This window comes from Nylanderia fulva, unplaced genomic scaffold (genome assembly GCF_048542155.1).
Source record: "Nylanderia fulva isolate GAGA-0341 unplaced genomic scaffold, ASM4854215v1 Scaffold40, whole genome shotgun sequence".
Lineage (NCBI taxonomy): Eukaryota > Metazoa > Arthropoda > Insecta > Hymenoptera > Formicidae > Nylanderia > Nylanderia fulva.
This window is the reverse complement of record NW_028190477.1, coordinates 1,643,911-1,665,422: the sequence shown is the minus strand read 5'-3', so window position 1 is coordinate 1,665,422 and position 21,512 is coordinate 1,643,911. Positions and strand designations below refer to the sequence as shown.

General features: G+C 41.2%; 1 protein-coding gene across 5 annotated transcripts in view; it reads right to left on the bottom strand.

Annotated features, from left to right (window-relative positions):
- Positions 1-21,512, bottom strand: part of LOC114936466 (uncharacterized) — a 283,336-nt gene that overhangs the window by 31,763 nt on the left and 230,061 nt on the right. For all 5 annotated transcript variants that reach the window (XM_085486143.1, XM_085486139.1, XM_085486140.1 and 2 more), the window contains one exon: positions 20,476-20,775. In XM_085486143.1, coding sequence (XP_085342269.1) covers positions 20,476-20,775 — 300 coding nt within the window. The remainder of the gene's footprint in view (positions 1-20,475; positions 20,776-21,512) is intronic.

Below are 21,512 nucleotides of genomic sequence, written 5' to 3'. Positions count from 1 at the left end.
TATATATATATATATATGTATGTATATGTATATACATGTCGCCCGTACACTCGCGATGCATCAAAAACACCGACGAAGATGTAGTACGCGATAACACGAAGCGGCAATTACTCTTCACTTTCCGCGCGCAGGCTCTCTCTTTCTCTCCTCTTCTACATCCTCTACCATCCCCTGCGTGCGTGCCCGACGGCCGATCGATCTAACGGGCCGGGCGTAACAGACGGAAAATCCGGTGAAAAGCGCGCGCGAGCTCTCACAATGAGCGGCAACACGCGCGCGCACGCACGCACACGGACGCGATGCAGACGTCATTGTTCCGGCCGGGTCTTTTGTCAGTGAACGAATTACTGTTGCTGTTTAGAACCCTCTCTCATTTGCTCCGTTTTCACCCCCGTAGCCATCGCCACGATGCGCGTTTTCTCCCTCGCAGCATCACCGCGCGATCACCGGATCCTCTCCGATGCCCTATCAGCGTCTCGCCTCGCTACCATCCCCTTCGCGATTCACGTTGCTATAATCGTGCCAGTCTTTTCAGACACCCCAACACCTACACTCATAATCTGATCGTAATTACCGTTCGTTTCGCACGTCGCTAATTAGCGAGATTGTGCGCGCCAACATCTCTCCGAGATCATTTTTATAATCTAGCAATGATTATTCTTTTTTACATTGGAATATATTATTTTATAATTATTTAGAATTATAGACATTTGTGCTTAATTAATCTTTTTTTTTCTTTTTTTTTTTTTTTGCCAACTTTATATTAATATGTTTTCACCCCTTACAAATTGCATCATATCATCTTATCTTACAGATTTTATTTGTTTTCAACACTAATCAGAATATATACTGTAGCTTTTGAGAAGAGGACGTAAAATTCGGCGCCTTTATTCTATTCACTTAAAGAAAATGTCAAGTTTGCGTCGCGCGCGAATGAATGAACGCAATCTGTCTCATCGCGCTACGAGATTCTCGAGATATTTTCACGGAATCGGGAATTTTAGAGGTCGCTCGTTCGCGCGCAGAATCGTAAATCCGCGCATATAATATATATATACATATATATATAATATATATATATATATATGGCGGCGAATTTCGACTGTTATGCGAGGGAACGTAATTTCGCGCGTACGACAGCGCGTAATTCACGAGCGTATCTATAACAGCAACGGGGGTAAGTAATGCGGACGCGCCATTCGCGCGCTCCCTTTATTAGAGGCCCTTTGCGCGAAAGCTTTTACGCGCACGCGGACGCGAAACGCGCTCTTCGCCCCTATTTTTCGCGACGGTTACGTCACGACGATAATTTCCGCAGGCGGAGATAAGTTTTACGCTTCACGCTTCCGCGCGACGCTGTCGCCCCGGTGTTTGCAAACGCGAGGCATCCGTCCCTTTTAGCGGTCGCACTTTTTTATACCCTTTGCATTTAAAATATGTATTCACGCTACGCAGAGAGAGAGAGGGAGAACCGAGAAGAAGCATAGCGTACAAACTTGCCACTTTACTCTGCTCCGTCTTCTTTCCTCCCTTTTATTTTTTCATGTCATCATTTTGCTATATTCGTAATTATATTTCTTTTTTACATCGTTTTTGTATATTACGCACTTGATTTATCTCTCGTTTGTGCTTTAAGGCCGACGTAAATAATATTTTCCACGTGCGAAGACGAGAGACTTCAAAATAATAAGAGTCCTCGAGATCCTGACAACTATTCGACGATGTAATATATTTCGTGAAATTTCGTTCACGGCCACTCTGATGCGAATCGTAACTCCGTGGACGCGCTATTCTCTCTCTTTCTCTCGTAAGAGAGATGGAATGACAACGGGAACATAATTTGGTAACGCATAACTCCGGCCGGTATCTATCTGTCAGATAAGGCACGTCTCGTTGTATTCGAGTCGACGATGGATGCAGAATTCGCTCGCTTCGTGGAGATGGGATTCTGTATCTGCCTCTCTATCTCACCATCTCCGTTTCAGTGCCCTCTCGTCCCTCTCCATCCCTCTGCTGCCTGTTTCATCCCCTCTTTCGCGACCCCCAACGTTCATCGATATGCGGTTGTTCATGCCGCTGGCGTACAGAGAACGGTCCCCGCTATAAAATTATACGTACATGTCCGATCGCGCGGCGCGGGAGTATGATTAATCCGCGCACGGAGTTAATTCCCGTCGATAAGCGTCGGAATCGAGCGGCGGCGCTCGCGATTGGTTCGTTTCGCGCGTCATAAAAATTCGGTATCAAACAAGCAGAGGCGTTCTTTCTGTCGGAGAGATTTCCTTCCATTTTTTCGCGCCTGCGTGCGCGACTTTATGCGTGTATATCTCGGGGAAAAATTCTCTGCGAGAGACTGCCGCCGCCGACCGAACTCTTTTTATCAGCCCCGATGTACCATGTAATATTTTACAAATGTCGTTGCGCGCACATGCGACCGGTTCGCGCCCGTGCGTCATAAAAATCGCAGATTGCGTCCGCATCGTCGACGTTTTTTTTTTTCTCTTTCGCCTCTAGTCGATGCTGTTTCTCCCTTCTATTCATCGCGTTATTCTCTCGCGCGGAGAAAAGTTTACGCGTGTTTTCTTCGAAAGAGAGACTCTCTCTCTCTCGAGAGAGAGAGAGATGGAGATAGGGGAGGAAAGACGCGGCTCTTTTTATTTCGCAATAAATTTTATTCCGAACGCGCAAACGTCATGCGATATCGAAGATTCTGCAAATATTATCGCACGCGCGTGCGCGCTCATCATTTCGCGCAAGCGGGAAATATTGATTGGAACATGCGGATGTGAGTAAGATAAAGGCTTGATTTCCGGTGAAAAATTACCAACCTATATCGTTAAAAAAAAGAGTAGTTTGGAGATATACGCGCAAAAAACCTTACGAAATAAATGGTTATTGTCGGAAATATATTCCGCACGAAATTCGCGTTGTTAATAATAATACACACCTACCATCGATATATATATATATATATAGGTATAACACATACATATATCGATCGATGTCGAAATACAACGTCGCGACTGATAAATATGCAGACTGTCGTTTCTCGGATTAACGTGATCTTCGTACGCAAACGGAAAAGTATTAAACCTTCATTCAGCATTATATCAAACGCGAGATCTCGGGATTGAAAGAGTATTACGCGTTATCCAGATTGTTCCACGGTATATAGTACTATGCGTCATCGTGTCAAACGCGCGGCTTGCGTTTAGCGAACGCTACGCGTAAGAATCGTATGGCGAATTTCGCATTATATCAAAATAATGGTTATTGATAATGGGATTTGAAAACCACGTTCATAACCAATGCAGTAAAATAATTAAATTACAATTAGCACGTTCATTTGATGTCGAATATAATGGTTTTCACGTGAACAGCAGAAGAGAGAGAGAAAGAGAGGGCTCCCTTTTAATCTCTCGTTTTCTGTCTCTCTCTCTCTCTCTCTCATCCATTCTATATTAGCTGTCAGTATTATCAACGCGCTGAGCAGTCCCTGTGCAAAATTGCATCCACGTGCCTAATCGAGGAATAACTCGAAATAATTAATTTCAGTGCGCGGAGTTAATCCTTTTCAATGGCATTACACAATCAGAAATATCCCGTATATGTCGTTTAAAAATAGACATTAAAATGTTACAGTATTCTATAATTGTATCATGGTTTATCGCGTTTAATAATTGCTGTTTCGCTGTCATCATTTTTTTAACGATACTGTTGTCGCAAAATATAATAATGCTTCTTTTTTAAACCCATGCTATAAAAAGGTATCAATAATCCGTGATTCATTAATTATGAAAAATAATATTATAAAGGCGTCTACTTTTTTTTCGGACGATGTAACGATATAACGAGTACCCCGGAGCTACGTCCGTCGTTTATTTTCACGATCCAAAGCTAAGCGTTATAGCATTTTTCTGACGCAATTTCAAACTGTCAGTCTTTTCGAGCAGTTGGCAAATAACGTTCGCGCATCAGAGAAATATCGTTTCCGATTTTTCCTTGTCCTATACACGGTGTTCTATTTATCCGTAAAGACAAAGCGAGGGATAAATTAACCGTGCTATTTTGTCCGATGATATCGCGGGAATTACCTGAAGGGAAAATCGATACAGATAATCCGGCGAGTACTGCTGCGAGTACTGATGATGCTGGGTCTGGTACTGATGGTGATGTCCATAGTATGATTGTTGCTGCTGATACGGTTGTTGCTGCTGTTGCTGCTGCTGCTGCTGCGGATGCTGCTGCTGCTGCTGTTGGCGTGGATGATGATGATGATGATGATGATGGTCATGGTGATGCTGTTGACGATGGTACCAGCCGTTATTGTATCCATCCATGTCATGTACCGGAATCACGCTTTGCCGGCTCGAACGCGTCCGCGATGCGACGCAAAAAACGATACGGCACACACGCACAGATGGAAAATATATCAATCATCTATCGGTGGAGCGTGATCATTCGTTCCTCGAGAGCGTTATCGAACGGCATTCGCGGCATTTCCGCGCGGAATCCGCGGTGCCTCTCGGTATTATAGCAATAAAGCACGACAGCGACTCTAATGGCGGTCGAAGAACGTAGATTCGCGAAATAGATCGGATTTTTCGACGATTAAACGTTATTCCGAAAGATATTAAGTGTCATTAATCATCTCGGTTTCTTCAGCGATCGATCGGCGCGAATTTGAACGGGAGATGAAAACTCATTAGCGAATCTTGGAATATCTTCAAACTCTTGCGAGCTGCGACTCTCTTAGTCAGATCGAGGCCTCTGCCGCGATCGCGACAATCTAACTCTTGATGGTGCCCTGCACTTCCGGCGCAACTAGATTCGCAATAGCTGATGACGACAGGCCAACTAACTCGCGGTGAGAAATTCGTAAAATCTCGCGACGAGAAAGCCGCTGGTGGTCTTCCTCCCCACTCCACGATCTTCGTGGCGTTTTATTATTCCTCTTTTACGTGCCCTCGTAGGACCGGTCGTCGGTTCCGCGAGTTTTTGTTCTCGCAGGGGGTCGTTGGGAAAAGCCGAAGCGCATCAGGAAGAAAAGGGGTTACCGACACACCACTCTCGGCTAGGTCGGGGAATTCCTTTCGCGCCTGAAAACCTGTCGGTACTTCCTTTTCCTGATACGGCCGCGGCTCATCCTCCCCGCTCGCGGAATTATGCATGGCGAATTGAATCCTTGAAAAAACGGGGGACATGGGATTGAATCGGGGCTGCCAGCCGATTCGGAGTAACTTTTAAATCGCCAGGGCAACGACCAGTCGCCAATTTTTATATAAGAGCAGAAGAATGTAGGAAATTGCATGCGGAAACGAAATTAAATAATCGCGCTTATAAACGAGACGTGCATCGGTTGCTACGAAATTTTCTCACAGTCAATAACACTCGAGAAAGAAATGCGAAATTATTGAAATTTATTTAAACCAGCAAATATCGTTTGCGGAAAAAAATGTTATTTGCATTAAAAAATCGGACAAGTTTCCTGCGCGTCGTTCAAAAAATAAACATTTTATTTTATATTTATATATTATATGTTTTGTAAAATAGCGTAAAATGTTAAAATGTAAATTTCCATAAAGATAGGAATATTCCGTGTAAGATTAAAATCATACGGAATAAAAAATGAATCGGGTTATGTTAGAACCGGAACATCGGAAGAAAAAGAAAAATCGACATTATATTATTTGTCTTTCTAGACGACGTCTACTGAACGTTACGTATGCAACAATGTCTCCTATTGATGTTTTTACTTTCTTTCCGTTCTACCCTACGTTCTTCTTGGTTCATGTGTAAACAGGTTATTCGGGGATAGTAATCGGGGATGGTGTCTCATGGGGGTCGCTATTGGAAAGAGTTGAAGAGAGGGTAGTAGTATAGGAATAGCGGATTCCGGACTAGAAGATCTCTCTTCGTCAAATTCAAAAGGATAAATCGAATAACGTCTGGAAATATTTGCAACTGCGATAACGAGATTCGTTAAATTTTTTTAAAAAATAGTAATGAGAAAGAGAGAAACAAAATGTGTAATCTCTAATTTAATCTTTCTAATTTAAAAATTATTTTCGAAAACGATAAAAATATAATATCAAATGTGTATGCGTTTAATAAATCTTTTTTTTAAAGAAGTAATATAAATTATATTGTCAATTTGCTAAATGTTGAAAATTAATTAATTGTCGAATTAATTGTCAATGAAAAAACATAACGATAGAATATATAAGTAAAATCAATAATTTATTCAACAATCTAATATAAAAAAAGTTAATTAACTGCCAAAAATTGTTGCAGTTCAAATTTTTGTAGATAATATTGCTAGGCTAACTAAACTAAAAAATACGCGGAATTGCTGTATCTTTTCGACATGTAGTATTTTAAATCCTTTACTTCTATGCGGACGAAGATATTGAAAAACATTCCTATTAAAGGATGCGGTAATCGAACGATATTCAAGAAGCTGACGTCAGCGTTCTCGATTTAGTTCCTTCCAATCGGTTGATTTCCGCGTCATGAAAGACGTACAAGAAAATTCGCGTTTGAAAATAGGGGTAGCAATTGAATGGGCTTTGCCACCCCTCGAGGAGAGAAAGTGCATGCCGCGTATGTGCGCTCAAGAAGATGGAACGAAAAAAATTCAAAGCTCTCGTTCGGGAAAATTGCGAGCGAGCGGGCGAGAACCCCCGGAGAAATTGAAAATCGTCAAGTGCGACACGCTCTCGCGTTTTTCGTCGCCCTTTCGTGCCCCTCGTATTCGCGAGCGTATTTCTTGCGGCAAAACCAGTTGGGGTGAACGGAGGAAACAGTTGGAGTAATGAAACAAGCCGTACGAAGAGATGTGCGTGTGAAACTAAACGTCCATAACGCAAAGCGTAATCAAAACGATAAATACTGTTTGACATTTTTACTTTGACGTTTCTATTAATAGCGAGCGATATTCTCTCTGAGTTATTTTATCTCCTCTCAACTATTTTTAAATTTAATATATAGATGAATCGAAATAATTGTTGCTCCTTTCATTATATTATCGATAAAGTGACATAATTGTTTATTTGCCAACATTAATTCCCAATAACCAGACATGTGGTAGAATAATAACTATAATAACAATTCGCTGATTTAGAGTTATATATCTTAATTTCCTCATGATATAATATCTTTTACGGAATATACAAGTTTTATGAGATATATCGGGATGAAGAAACAATCTGCCGTGAATCGAAACGCCGCGCGATGGCTATTTTTATATCTGGCACCAATTAAATGCCTCGCACAATTTCGAATGACGACTTTTGCCGACGCGTAAACAAAGAAACACCTCGGCGATGTGCAATCATAATTTCTCGGCACTCTTTGTGCGACGTGACGTCATTAGTTCCATCGCGGATCATTGTGATCTCTTTTTCTTTTACCCTCGTGCTCGTGTCTGCTTTTTCCCTATAAACACTATACCATCGTTGCACCAACGTACAATTTTCCTCACTTTTCCGTTAGCTAATTAAGGCCGTACAAACGCCTATGTTTACTGCGGTTTCGATCTTGCGTGAACTTTCATAGACGTCAATTCTACCTTCGTTCGATCGCTGACGCTGACATAAAAATATACGATACGCAAACTATAAGAACTTCTCGGGGATGATTTACTGACTAAAAGAGAGAGAGAGAGAGAGAGAGAAATTATAAATATTTAATATATGTACATCAAATCGAATATTGATACAATTTATTTTGATCAAAAAATGTAGTGAAACCCTCTTTTATATTAAAGTACGTCCATGCAATTTTATTTTATAAAATACGATGATAATTCAATATATATAATCGAAGCATAAACGATACATAAATATTTATAATTTTCACACACATTTTGAATATAGTTTTTTTAACTTTACAGATGCTAGAACAATACTAAAATTTTGTAATCTTGTATTGACAGTGAATACTTCTATCATTCAATGTACATATATGTCTATTTCAGATTCTTAATTTTATTCTGCATTTCTAATAATCAATAATTGCACAATCGTAGATGCTATAAATGTTTTCAATGCTCGCTGCAGCTGCGATTGACGTTAAATCAATGCCTTCCACAACATAAACTTATGTCATTACGGCGTTAAATCTGTTTACGAGAACGCGTGATTTTTTTTCTTCTCTTCATAAAATTTTCATAGCGAAGTAAGCGAACTTAACGAGTTTACGGTCAATCACGATCATATCGAAAAAGAAGCATTTATACGGGAATAACAAGAGTATACTTTATTTTTAACACGCGTAACACACAAGAACGCACGTTCTCGGTTCGCAATTTGGTGTTGCAAAATTGAAAAATTCCGCTTTGCCGTGAAAAAAAAAAAAAAAAAAAAAAAAAAAAAAAGAAAAAAAACAGGCGTGTTTTTGTGTCGCGCGTGGCAAATGCAAAAACTATGAAAATTAAACCGACCAAAAATGTCAAACGCGGATTCGCGTTGTGTACCTTAATGCATGTCGCACGCGATAATCCGAGGGCGTTACGGTCCGCTTCGCGATACGCGCGTCGATATATGTATATACGCGTAGGAAGCGGGCGTTGCAGATTAAAGGGACCTTTGTGCGATCGGCTTGTGTGCGCGCCTACATGAATTCGAAATGGAGATAATTACGTGCGCGAGTTTGTAACGAGTCCATAAAGCGCGGCGGGCCGTAGAATTGGTCGAACTTATTGATCGAGCGTGCGCGCGCTCGCTTTTTATCCCTCTTCTCGCCGCTCACTCCCTCTCCGGCTCTCTCTCTCTCGTTCGACGTTAATTCCACTTTGAATAAATATGAATTCGCGCGCGCGAGGTTCGCGATAACCCCGGGATTTCCTTTTTATTTCCTCGTCGCCTCTCGTCGACTCGCGCGCCGAGCGCGAGAGAACGCAATTAACCGCCGACAATTCCGCGAGATCGCTCTTGTTATGTAAAGAGCGCAAACTCGCGTCTCCCGCGGACGCGATTCGCATAATTACGATATCGAGTAGTCGCGAGAGAAAACCTCGACAGGTGACACGGTTTTGTATTGCTAATCTTTTCCTCGTATAATTCTTTGACTTTCATTTTTTTTCTCCCTGCAAAATGGTTGTAAACGGAGATCACACGTGTAAAAATGCGACAGCGCATTGTTCGCATTGAGTCGAAAACAAGCGGCTCTCATAAAATTATTTTTACATATACAATGTAAATAATTATACATATTTATTTAATGCAGTTGCAACCACTGACAAACGTTGAATTAACTGATTAATTTGAACAGTTATCCTTATTCCTTTATTTTTCTCCGTCCGTCTAACGCATTGTTTTCACAAACACACGAATTCCAGATATTATAAATTAAATGCAATTAACCACCTTTCACATTGTTGACCGTTTCTGTGTGTTGAAAAAATTTGGTATAAAGCTGATTAAAACTGTAAAATGTGTAATTAGCATTAAATTATATTTGTTATTCGTGTATTCTGATATTAAATTATTTGTTATTTTGTATTTCTATACAAAATGCAATGAACAGCGTATTTCTTAATTAAGCATTCCACGTCGAAACTAGATAATTTAAGAAAGAAATCGTCTCTCGCGGAATTATATATAAATTGTTATTCTACTAATGAATAATATTTAGATTTGAACCAAAAATTCATGGAGATAAATTCGCACTCTCTCGCAAGATACTTTGAAAGTGCATCTGAAAGCTTTCCCTCGCTTGCTATAAATGTCTTCTCTAGTGTAACCCACTAATTAGCATCTCAACACGCTACTACTCTTCAGTCATGGGCATTGCTAGCTTTAACGCTGCTTTGCAATTATAATGATTCTCAGAGTGCATTATATCTTGAGGCATCACCATGAAAGAGGGTATTAGAATTGTGTATTTCGTAATATATCGCGGTTTTATGTCAGACTTCTCGACAAGTACCGAATGGATCGTTTAAGTTAGTTTCTATTATCTTCGCCATTGGTGACGTAAAATTGCAATGAATATAAACTATCGCAAGACACGTATATTGCAGCTATCACAAAAGATACGATTTCAATGCCGCTTTCTTTTTATAGTTGTTTTTTTTTTTTTTTATATCCGAGTTAAAAAAAATTAAATCTAATCCAAGCAAAATATACGTAACAGGTTAACAAATAAAAATAACATAAAAAAAAGGAAGAATCTATAGATCTCTTCCAACTTTTATCTGAAATCTGAATGTCAATCAATCTTAATTTGCAATTTTCAATATTTGCTCGCAAATATAATTTCCGCTCGCCTTTTTCGTATAACTGTGTCAGAATAGTTTATTTCTTTGATATTTATTATATTCGGGGCGCATAAATCATTCTCAATTAAGAGACTACCCAAAACGTGCTTCGTGTTTCTCGTCTCTCTAAAGACCTTTCCTTTTCACTTCCTCCTCCGGCGTTCGCGTCATTGAAAGCAACCTGCCAATTAATTCCTACCTCCCTCTCGTCCGTTATACGCACTTTGAACAACTGGAGACACGGTAGGTAGCTGCAATTGGATACTAGTATTCACTTTCAAGAGTATTCTCGCCACGCTTTGTACCACCCTCACGTTCCGTTCTCCGTTTATGCATCGAGTACTATCCCTTCGAGCCCACCCCCACCGTCTCCATCTCTATCCCAGATTACTTCTTCCTTCTCTCGTTCTTTGTCTCAATCTGATGTAACACACCAACAAAGGGACGCATTCGTTTCGAGCAGCGACGAATGAAGACGTCTCGGGGCCGCGAAATGATTCAACCTCCCCACGATGGACTTTGTAATTTCGATGCCTAATTGGTGAAAACCAGTAAGCTGCTTATATTCGGGAAAGGGAAAACCCAAGGTGTACCGTATCCATGGAAAATGGTCGCAATAGTATCCAATGCGCCTGTGCCGTATACAAATGGACGCGCGAGCCAAATTATTGACGCGCGGAAGTCTGGCGAATTATTATCGTTATAGAACTGTATGCCCGGGGCGATGCAAAATTTCCTTTCGCATTCGCATCGCTTTGAAGATTGCTGCAACGATCCCATATAAAGAGATCCCATCGATATTAAATATTTCGGGAGTTAAATATGAAACTCCAATACTAACTTTGCAGACTTCAAAAATTCAGTACAATTTGACTGAAAAATTAAATATCAGTAGGAAAAAATCAATTTTCTTTTTTAAATTTAAGCATGAAGAAAAATTAGACTCTTAATCAAATCTGGCGAAACTTGAAATTAATTTATATTTTCTGTTAATCGTAATTTAAAAAAACATGTTCTCGCTCTTGTAATATTTTTTTATCTCGATTGCACGTGACCGATATTAATCTCTAATCGCAATTTTCGTTAAAAAAAAAAATAACACGTTTTACGTTTTTCTTTTCGCCTACAATAGATAGATATATATTCGCCAAGTTTTCCAAAGACGATTCCGACGTCGGCGTTAAAAACGCGTAGCAACATCGTCGATGGGCGAAAAGTTTATATACTGTGGATTATAGCGCCGATGGAAGCAGGATTCTTGCGATAACTCGGTTCGTCGCGTATCGCGAGCAAACACGGCGGCGAATTGAACGGAGGCGCGCCAAGTATTTTCCAATTACATCTTCCATTAACGATCCTGCCGCGTGTACGCGGCGTCCGTCGGAGAGGGTCGATCGAAGAATTCTGCACACCGTAGAAAATTCGCCCGGCACCGTATATACATTATTAATTAATCTAGATAGGAATGTCTCGCGCGCGCAGCCTTGTAATATCACCGCTTCGGAGCAATATATTGTATACGATGCGAGGGACTCGAAGAGAAAATATCGAAAGAATAACATCCCCGATGATGAGGAGCATCCTCTGATAAGAAAAGCAATGGTACTTTTAGAAAAAAAAAAAAAATAAAAATATCGAAGTATAATGTCAAATGAATAAAGAAACGTATAAACTTGTGTAAAATGTGCAACAATTTATCGTGAAAATCTCTTAGGGAAATAATCGTTTCTATGCTAGCTCAGAGATATACGTATCACCTAAAAGCCAAGATGTACGGCAACGGTTTTTCTTGATCCCGGGGACAGGAAAAGAAACGAGGTCGCCGCGATGTCGGGCACATTAGCATTTTCGGTATGGTTTAAAATTTAAATCCCAGTGTACGTCGTCGGCGAATCGCGGAAGGAACAACGGAAGGACGAGTCAGGAAGCGCGCTGTGCGTTGTCTCTTTAAAAAACCCTCGCACCGCGACGTTCCACGACCCCGGGTTGTTGCACGCGCGCGCGCACGGTCAAACAGACCGGGAGGCCACATGCATCGTAGCGAGAAGCCACGAGGAAGAGAGGTGAGTGCGGCGAGGAAGGAAAATCAAAAGAATAGAAAGGGGAAAAAATTAAAAAAAAAAAAAAAAAACGAAAAATAAAAAGAGACAGACGCGCGAAAAAGGCGCGAAACGTGGCCAACGGGCAGCTGCCCGATCGACGAGTATTCGCGCATATAAAACCAACAATAAAATTTGGAACACGGGAAGGAGGCCGCACGTGCCCGTGATTTTTCAAGGCCGTCAAGAGAAGATCTTCCAACGTACGAGGAGAGACACGAGGAATCGTCTCGCGATCCTCGGCGATTGGTTCGGAAAGCGAAATTTTTCGGGGCGCTCGATCGCCATTGGCGCACGTGACAAGTCGCAGAGGAGAATCGGGAGATGCGCCGGATCGCATGGGGGGTCCCCAACCCGGTTCGCTGGGGGTCTCTCTTTAGGAACGGAAGGGCCGAAGAAATTCTTTCGCGTAACGGGGTGGACGTGACACCGGTCGAGCGGGTTCAACGGTGGGAAGATACGTTGTGGAAAGCGCGTCTAGTCCGCGATCGCACCCCTGAGGATTTTCGGGAGACCTGCTTCTCTTCCCTCCTTTCTCCCCTCTTCACCCTTACGGGGGGCATATGCCGACCCCTGCGAAGCGACCGGACGGAAGACGCCGTTGATGATGGGTTATTTAAACGGGGCATTGAATTTTTACTTCCGCCGTGAGGAACGTCACTCTCTTTCTTTCTTCTTCTCTCTCTCTCTCTCTCTCTCGATAAAGAATGAACCAGCGCACCTTGTCTCGGACCGCGTCTTGGGGCCCCGTAGCAGCATCACGCGCGATTTATTAAAGAAGTCATATTTTATAAAAACGCCTGGTGCAACGCTCTCTTTCTCTCCATGTATTTCGGTATCAAAGACAGCGCGGCGTTGCTCGGTTTTGTGTTACGTCACGCTAAAATTTATCTCCGCGACTCTCTTGCGTTTATTAATGGAAACGGTGAGATAGTGTGTGCGCGCGCTATGGGCGGCCGTGTAATATTTGACGAAGATACCAACATCTCTCCGCAGGCGCCGAGCTCGCTGGATAAATATTTCTCTCGTGAATTCTTCGCTCGAATATAATTCTCCGAGTCCGATACCGTCTCAGGAATTTTCTTGCATTCTTCGTGACGTTTCAATTGAGTTTAGTATGTGTGACCTACATTACGGTGCACGAATACATGATTTTAAATTTAGTTGTTCCGATTTCATATTTTTATACAAGCATAAAATAAATAAATAAATAATTATAATGAAAATGTTAAAATGTAAAAAGTTTACGAAAAAAACTTTTCAAAAGAGATATTCTCAAATTATGTAAATCGCAAGATTTATTTCCTTTTTCATTTTTCTTTTTCACCATATAAAAATGAATCTTATCAAATTTCTATTTTTGCAAATAATCCCTGATCTCCGTTCCTCGAATTTTCACATTTCACGCCAATCTAGATTCCTTCAGTCTCTCTCAAGTTTCGAATGATTAACAACCGTATAAATACTACGACTAAATTAGATCACGTATGCCTCTCGCCGTCTGCCGAACGAACTCTTTCGCGCGAGAGTTGGCATCTAATCAACAACAACATTGTCGGATACGAGAGAGAGAGAACGAAACTTAGCGTCGAACTGTCACGCGTCTTTTCGCACAACAGCTGATTAAAGCCGCGAGATAATTAATTTCGTTTAATCACGGCGATAAGCCGCGATAGGAGAAAGGGGTGCTCGCCGTCGCGCCGGGTGGTAAAAGAGAAACATCGGGGGTGAGCGAATTGAGAGCGCACTTGAGTTTACCGTCGGGAAATGGGCCGGGTGTATGCTCGCGCGGTAATGGGAAACGCGACAGATGCGAACGGCGGCAGTTTCGCGATGAAACTATCGCGTCGTATAAAGGGTGAGCCGTTGTTGCCGCCGACGTCGAGGATGGAGAAGAGAGAGGTAGCGCGCTATACGCGCCTGCAACCGACGACATAAACTTACGATAGCGCAAACGACCGCGACATCAGCTGGGGGTGGTTCTTTCGCGCCGACATTCGTCGTGTCGTACACGCGCCTCGCCGGTAACGACAGGCCGTAATTCTTATTTGCGCGGCCGCGTAAAACGTGCGTATTTTGTTCAACCTGGTCTGAATGAATTTGCCTTTTCCCCTCGGAGGAGAGAGAGAGAGAGAGGAATCGGTACAGTTGGCTGTCCCACCCGATGACGACGGTATTACCATCTTCGCGTACAAATTCCGCTCTCGCTTTGAAATTCTAATTCAATTCGAGGGACGATGTAAATTCACCATCGCGCACGATAGAAAAGAAAGAACTCGCAACGTGTTGCGGTATCGTATTTGTTTCTTCAAATAATGCGTTATTTCAAAGCTCATTCATTTTTTAACCTAGATTTCATTTCATCAGTCTCATATATGCAATTATATTGTATTATATTCTCCTATCGCGATGCAGCTATTGAATTAATTAATCATTGCTTTTCAAATATACATATATATATATATATATTTGTTTTTTGCATTTTATTCTGAGATGCGGAAGAAAAATGAAAGACATATTAAATATACATGGAGGAATTAAACCAAGCTTGTCATAGACAGCTCTTGATTCTTCCGAAGGCGATTTCAAGCAAGCATGTAAAAATTTAATTTAAGGATTAACATCCCCAACTTTCGTTTAAGTATAGTATAACGCCAACTTGACTATATCACGTCCGCCTGTGGAACAACGAGCGGCGTACCAACGATCTTTCATAATTGAGCAGCTCAACTTTTAGACTTCCGCCAACCGCAATTTCGCGAAGATACAGATTACATCCTTCCAGAGTTACTTGTTAAATTACTTATACCGCGGAGGCGCCAAGACGTAACACTACCGTTATCGCTATTCTTGTTAGAGTCTAACTATCTCTACTTCTGCATTTTCTTTAGCAAAATGTATGTGTGTATTGCCATTCAATGTAAATCAATTCGAATTCCTGTCAAGCATAATAACGTCGGAATTTAATATTAGCGGCGCTCGCCCACCCTTCTCGAAGCTATCTATATAAAACGCAATGTTTTCTAAAGTTTCCACAGATTACTGCCACTACTCGTTATATTCCACCCGATTATCGTTATATCTGCGAGCGTCGCGGAACACGTCGGATCATATTAATTACGAGACTTCCGTTATAGCCCAACTTCCTTTTATGATCAGGACGCATACGATCGTCATGCCGAATTTCTCGTTTAATGCGAGTTTAATACGTGTCGCGACGATATATCTTCGTCATCTCACTCGCGTCTTATTTATTATTATTGTTAATGTTGATGGTTTATTAAACTTATTTATTATTAAGGGAAAACTTTCACGAGTGTCTTCCAAGATCCGCGTTCAGACTCTCTCCTTTGAGAAGAGGACTTCAGCATCGGTCCGTATATATATATATTAATTAATAGTATACTTTTTGGAATTGTTCCACAGAATTTCTTGATAATTTTCTTTTCGTAGAAAATATTATTTGGAAAGTAAATTGTCGTAGAAGATTTTGATTACATGTTTTTATCAATGTTTTCTGCTTCTGTATATTCAAAGAGTAAGTACCTTAAATATGATGCTTTGGTCACGTTAAATTAATATAAATGCACGACGAGTTTAATATACCTGCGTTTAATATGCGTGTCACCTCGTAAACGTAATGAACCGGAGTCTACAGAACATGTACGCGTTATGTGAATATTTACGTAAGTAACAAGTAGCAGCCGAGAGAAGGAAAGAGAGAGAGAGAGAGAGAGCAACTCGGGGGCAAGGGTTATAACCCAGCAGTTATACAGTTACGACGTCGTACCGGTTTGATATCGCCGGGATATGTCGCATTCGAGGAATACATCGCATTTAATGCTAAATGGCTTGAAAAACACGTAAAACACCAACTGCAGTTGACACGCTCCTTGTTGGTATCGTTATTTACTCTTTCAACTTCCATATCTCGATAGTCTTTCAATGTGACGTTAATACAAATAAAATAATTAAAACTAAAAACAAAATATGGACAAAAGAATAGACGAGACAAAGTTAAATGCAATTAACATTTTTATTTTCTTTTACTTTAGAAAAATGCTTTTATATACATATATAAATAAATAAATTCATCTTCTAAATTAATATCGTTTACGTTAATTCGTTGTATACGTATACCTTTAGAACGCAATATAACAGAACAGACACTCGTAAAAGGAGTCCCGGTGCAGTTGCAGGATCGGAGTAAACCAGTAACGTAACACGACGTAACACGCATGCCCCTCGAGCGTGCACTATACCAAAGCGATTGTACACGAGATCGCACTATTCGCGGTTGAGAGACTCCGTTGCCAGGAGATGACTAAGAAGCCTTCGGTTACGTCCGCGATGTGCGTCCGAGATTCCCGGTACACGTTCTCTCGTGACGTTTCCCCTGTGTTCGAGAACACGCGGCAAGATACATAAATCTAAGATAATCGCGTGTTCGCACGTGGAATCTCGCGATTCGCTCTTCCGGATGCATGCCTCGTCCGATTGCATACGCTGTATGACGCGCCACACACACACATATATATGTATGCATACACACACGAGTATGCTGCGAATTTAATGTCGTAAACAACAGGTTTGTTCGCGATATCAGACTAGCGTAAGAAGGCTAAGTATAATCGGATCAACGGATAATTGCGTTACCGTAATCGCGGCGGTATATTTCACGGACAATATGAATCGGACGTAGAATGCAACAGTGCACATATACATATACTTGGCGAGGCGATCATCGGTATTTGTTGATTCGCGAATTCGATACGTGTAAGCGATGAATATCTATTAAGTAATAAAATAAGCCCCCGATAGAAGAGCCAAAATGTAATTTTCAATGTAAGCTACAAAGGTATGCGCGGCAAGTTGTAACTACGTTTAGTAGCTGCTCTTCGCGCGTAATAAAAAGAACGTTTCGCGTCGGATATAAGACGAGGGATAAGGTGACGGAATTTCGTTGTTACCGCAATAGTAGGTATATAACACAGGGGGATCTTTGCGCGGTATACCAAATACATATATATATTTGTAGCCGGACTAGAACGGATCATAAATATACATGGAAATACGGTGAATATTCTCGTGCACCGGGATATAAAACTGACGGATAATGGCCGGGACGTGTTTACGATATCAAAGTGACACAAGAAGGCTAAATATAATTTAACGGCGTACTCTTCGCGGGTCTGTCTCTAATGTCTCTAGCTTGCATTACCGATGGCGACGATAACTTAGGGTTTCGTCTTACCATATTCGCGCATATTTAAGAATTTAGAACCATACATATATATAAATATGTAAATAGAAATTAAGGGGATAAGATATTGTACATCCCGAGTTGTAATTTGATACGTACGCGTTTTCATTGTACGATCGCCAACAATGCTAACGCTCGCGACCATAACGTAATTGTGCAAGGGATCGCAATTAAATCGAGTTTGTAGAGTTCGCTCTACATGCAGAATCCTCCCTTCATCGCGACGTAGATCCCGAAGAATCCGTTCGTCCCCGAGTTCCTAAGCAATTACGACGGTTTCCGAGAGCATTTCGCGATCGCCCGCACAGTTCGAGGCATCGAGGGTGGCGGCGGACCAGGGAGGAAACCGGCAAGAAGAGTACGAATCCCCTTCTCCCCCGTTCTCCCCGTTTCAGCCCTTCCGCGTCCATTGGCGAAGACCTCATACATATTAATGGAGATCGGATCGATTTTACTGCGCGCTCGCTTCTTGCCGTGTTTAGGGACATCGACGTACCGGCGCATAAGCTCTTCGGGCCGCCCGCAATGGTTATTATGCCATTAACGTAATGAAGTTAGGTGGCGTAGAATGCCACCGGTACAGGAGGGACGAGGGTCGGCGGCGGTGGATCCCGTCGCGTCGCGGAAAAAGCGCGCTGAAATACAGGCGAGCAAGAATCTTCGATGATGGACTGCGCGTACGTTTTCTTGCATCGAACGCGGCGATCGATGCATTTTATCGCAGGCGGCCGATAAACGTAATTACACGGCCGACGGTTAAGCCGTAGTAAACTTATACAGTCATCGATCGTAACGTAATTATTAACCGTCAAGATTTATAAACGTCTAAGTTATTAATTAACCGAGTAATCCTATTTAAGCTGATATCCTAACGTGGTCGAATGATTGCGAACTATTTTCATTTTCAATCATTTTTACTGCGAGATATACATACATATATATATATATATATCTCAATCTGTCATATATGTGATATAAATATTTGTACTGTCTCAAATAGCGCGAACAAATCGTGTTTAGAATTGTCGACAAAGTGTAGCTGCGCACGATCGTCTGCATAATTCAGTAACGATTCAGTAAACGGTTTATGGACAGTCTGGGACCATTCGGTCACTATTATCGGGTCGATGCAGCTGACGTGTTGGACATACGCTTGATATGTTTGTACGCTGGAGAGACGAATTCCTTGGACCAACACTCACCGTATATGGAGACTCGCCAATTAATATTTCTTGTATAAACGCTTGATAGCAGACACTGTCTATACATTGCGTTATCTACTGCACAGATAGTCGATAATGACAGAAGGAAGATTATTCGCGTAGAAAATATATATTTTTTCTTTTTTAACAATAATCATTAATAATAATTTATAACAGTGACATATGACGGGTTTTAGAATTAATTTGTAACATTTTCGTTTTAAATGTGAGACACGATTTTTTGTCAAAAATCCTATTTTTGTCAAAAATAGGATTTTTGACTGAAATTACGACTTTACGCTAATCATCCGTCTTTTTCTTTGACAGGAGGACGACGCAAGAAAGTCCTGCAATGCGTCGAACCGTGAAAGTATCCGCTCAAAGACACCTTTCACATCGCTCTTTTGATATCTGAAGATTCCGGATAGCCGGAAGAACAGGGATATGAAAATATAAAAGGTAAGTGAATTGGACAAATTAACAATTCACACGATTTTATCAAGCATCTCGTATAATCCAACGAGAGATGGGTTGAAATATGCTACATGTTTTCGAATATTTGTTCTGGATGACAAATGTCGAGGATCCGCTTGCCGGAACCGGTCTGATTGTTATTTTAATACGAGTTAAAAAGGAGTTAATCCGCAAAAATGCAAGTCTGTCGAAAAATTGTCGGAGAAATACTTTCACGGAAAAACGTTTTACATTATCAATTTTAATATAAAAATTCTTTCAATATAATTCAGCAGGTTTAGCCCGTAATTTTGTAACGCATTACAAAAAAACTCGCAGCTATAAGTATGCCTAAAAAAAAAAAATGATCCGCTGGATTGAAAAGTACTTTTTCTTTCCGTTTGCAAAATAATTTTATTATTTTTTTTTTCAATTTACTATATCTATGATATATATACAGCTTTCGGTATATGATGCCTGTCTATCTCATCGTTCTATCGCGCTTCGTGCTTCAACTAGAAAATGAACAGAATCTCGCACAAAGGGGTCACGCGCGCGGGGTATCTAGCTGTTTCGCGTATAATATTCGACGAGTCCTCGTCGACGGGCGCGAGAGGATTACGAGTACCGGGATGGTATTCGCTCCGACCGCGATACGTAATACGATTTGCGGTATATTCGCCGAACAAAAGATTACCGCGGCGAGTTCCAACGAGCCATGTACACGGGATCTTGGGCGCGCACCGGTAATACTTCCGCTGTCTAATGCGGAAGAAGGGCCCTTTCAACAGAAAGCAGTCTGAAGGTACTCGGGCTTATTGCTCTCTGCGCTATCTCGGGATCTCGTTGTATGCGGCACATAATAAAATCATATATAGGAAATGTATGAGCTATAGGGCATCCCTCTCAGACGGAATTGTGATATTCATTAACGCAGTTTATTTTGATCAAAGTATAAGGATTGAAGTCACATTTGCTTTGATGTTATTAAATTGAAAATTTAATCTAATAAATATTAATAAATTCCACATCTTTCCATAATATTTCTTAAAAAAGGTGACCATTATTTTTATGGTCGCATCAATTGTATTCAATTCTTTGCGCTTGATGCAGTTTTTTGACGTTTGCATTCGAGCAAATGTATTGAGGATATAAAATATTACCGCCTATATTTTTTATTCGCAATATTGCACTTACCTGCGAATGACTCCAGACCTTCGGCTTCGGACTCGATCTCGCGTTGCTGGTCGCGTTTCCGCTTCCGGAATTGTTGGAGATATTGCCTAGTGACGCGGTGGATTTGATGGACGGTTTTTGTGTTTTTTGTAACTGCGTGGCTACCGCTGTCGAAGGAGTAGTAGTTCGTTGTTGTTGCTGTTGTTGCGTGGTTGTCTGTTGTTGTTGTTGTTGTTGTTGCGTTTGCTGCATGATCTGCTGGATGAGCTCCAGCTGCTGTTTTGTGAGGCCATCGTTGTTGGCGCCGGGAGACGTGGCATTCTGCAAAATACATTCAGCAGGTATTTCAGAAACAAGTAAGTACATTTTAATAAAATTACTTATAAAAATTGTTAATACACAGAAATTTTATATCATTGTATTCTTTATTTCCTCACTTATTCCCCACAATTTCTATTAAATCCAAAATATTTTCTCACATCTGATCATTCGAATAAAAATTCTCAATTTAACTTTCAATATTCAATTCTTGTGAAAGAAATCGCGCATAGTCGCTGTATCATCGTAAAGTGACGAATGCAAGTGCTATTATCACATTTATGTCGAAGAGCCGACGCGTGTTTGTACATTTGATCGAATCCAACCACAATCGGCGGATCTAGTCTGATCCGGTCGTAATCGGTTGCCAACGCGGCCGCAAACCATAATCGATCATACCTTAATAAAGCATAACATAGTCTTAGTGTCCGAGCCGAGCCCGCGTTCTGACAATAGTCAAACCGATCGAATTTAATAATTTATCGAATCGCGATGTGAAATTACGAGCGCAGCACCGCGTGGAGGTGCAATCTCGACATCCATTAAAACGAGCGTCGACTATAATTCTACCTATAAACGCCCCGCAATAAACCGTAAATATGTCGCGTGTCGATGTGTCGGTCAACTAGCACGCGACTATAATTACGCATACGTGCACGTGACACGTAGAATATCGCGTGTACTAATCCGTATTTGTGCCCTGTTAAAGCGGCCACTGTATACACATTCGCATGTAAAGG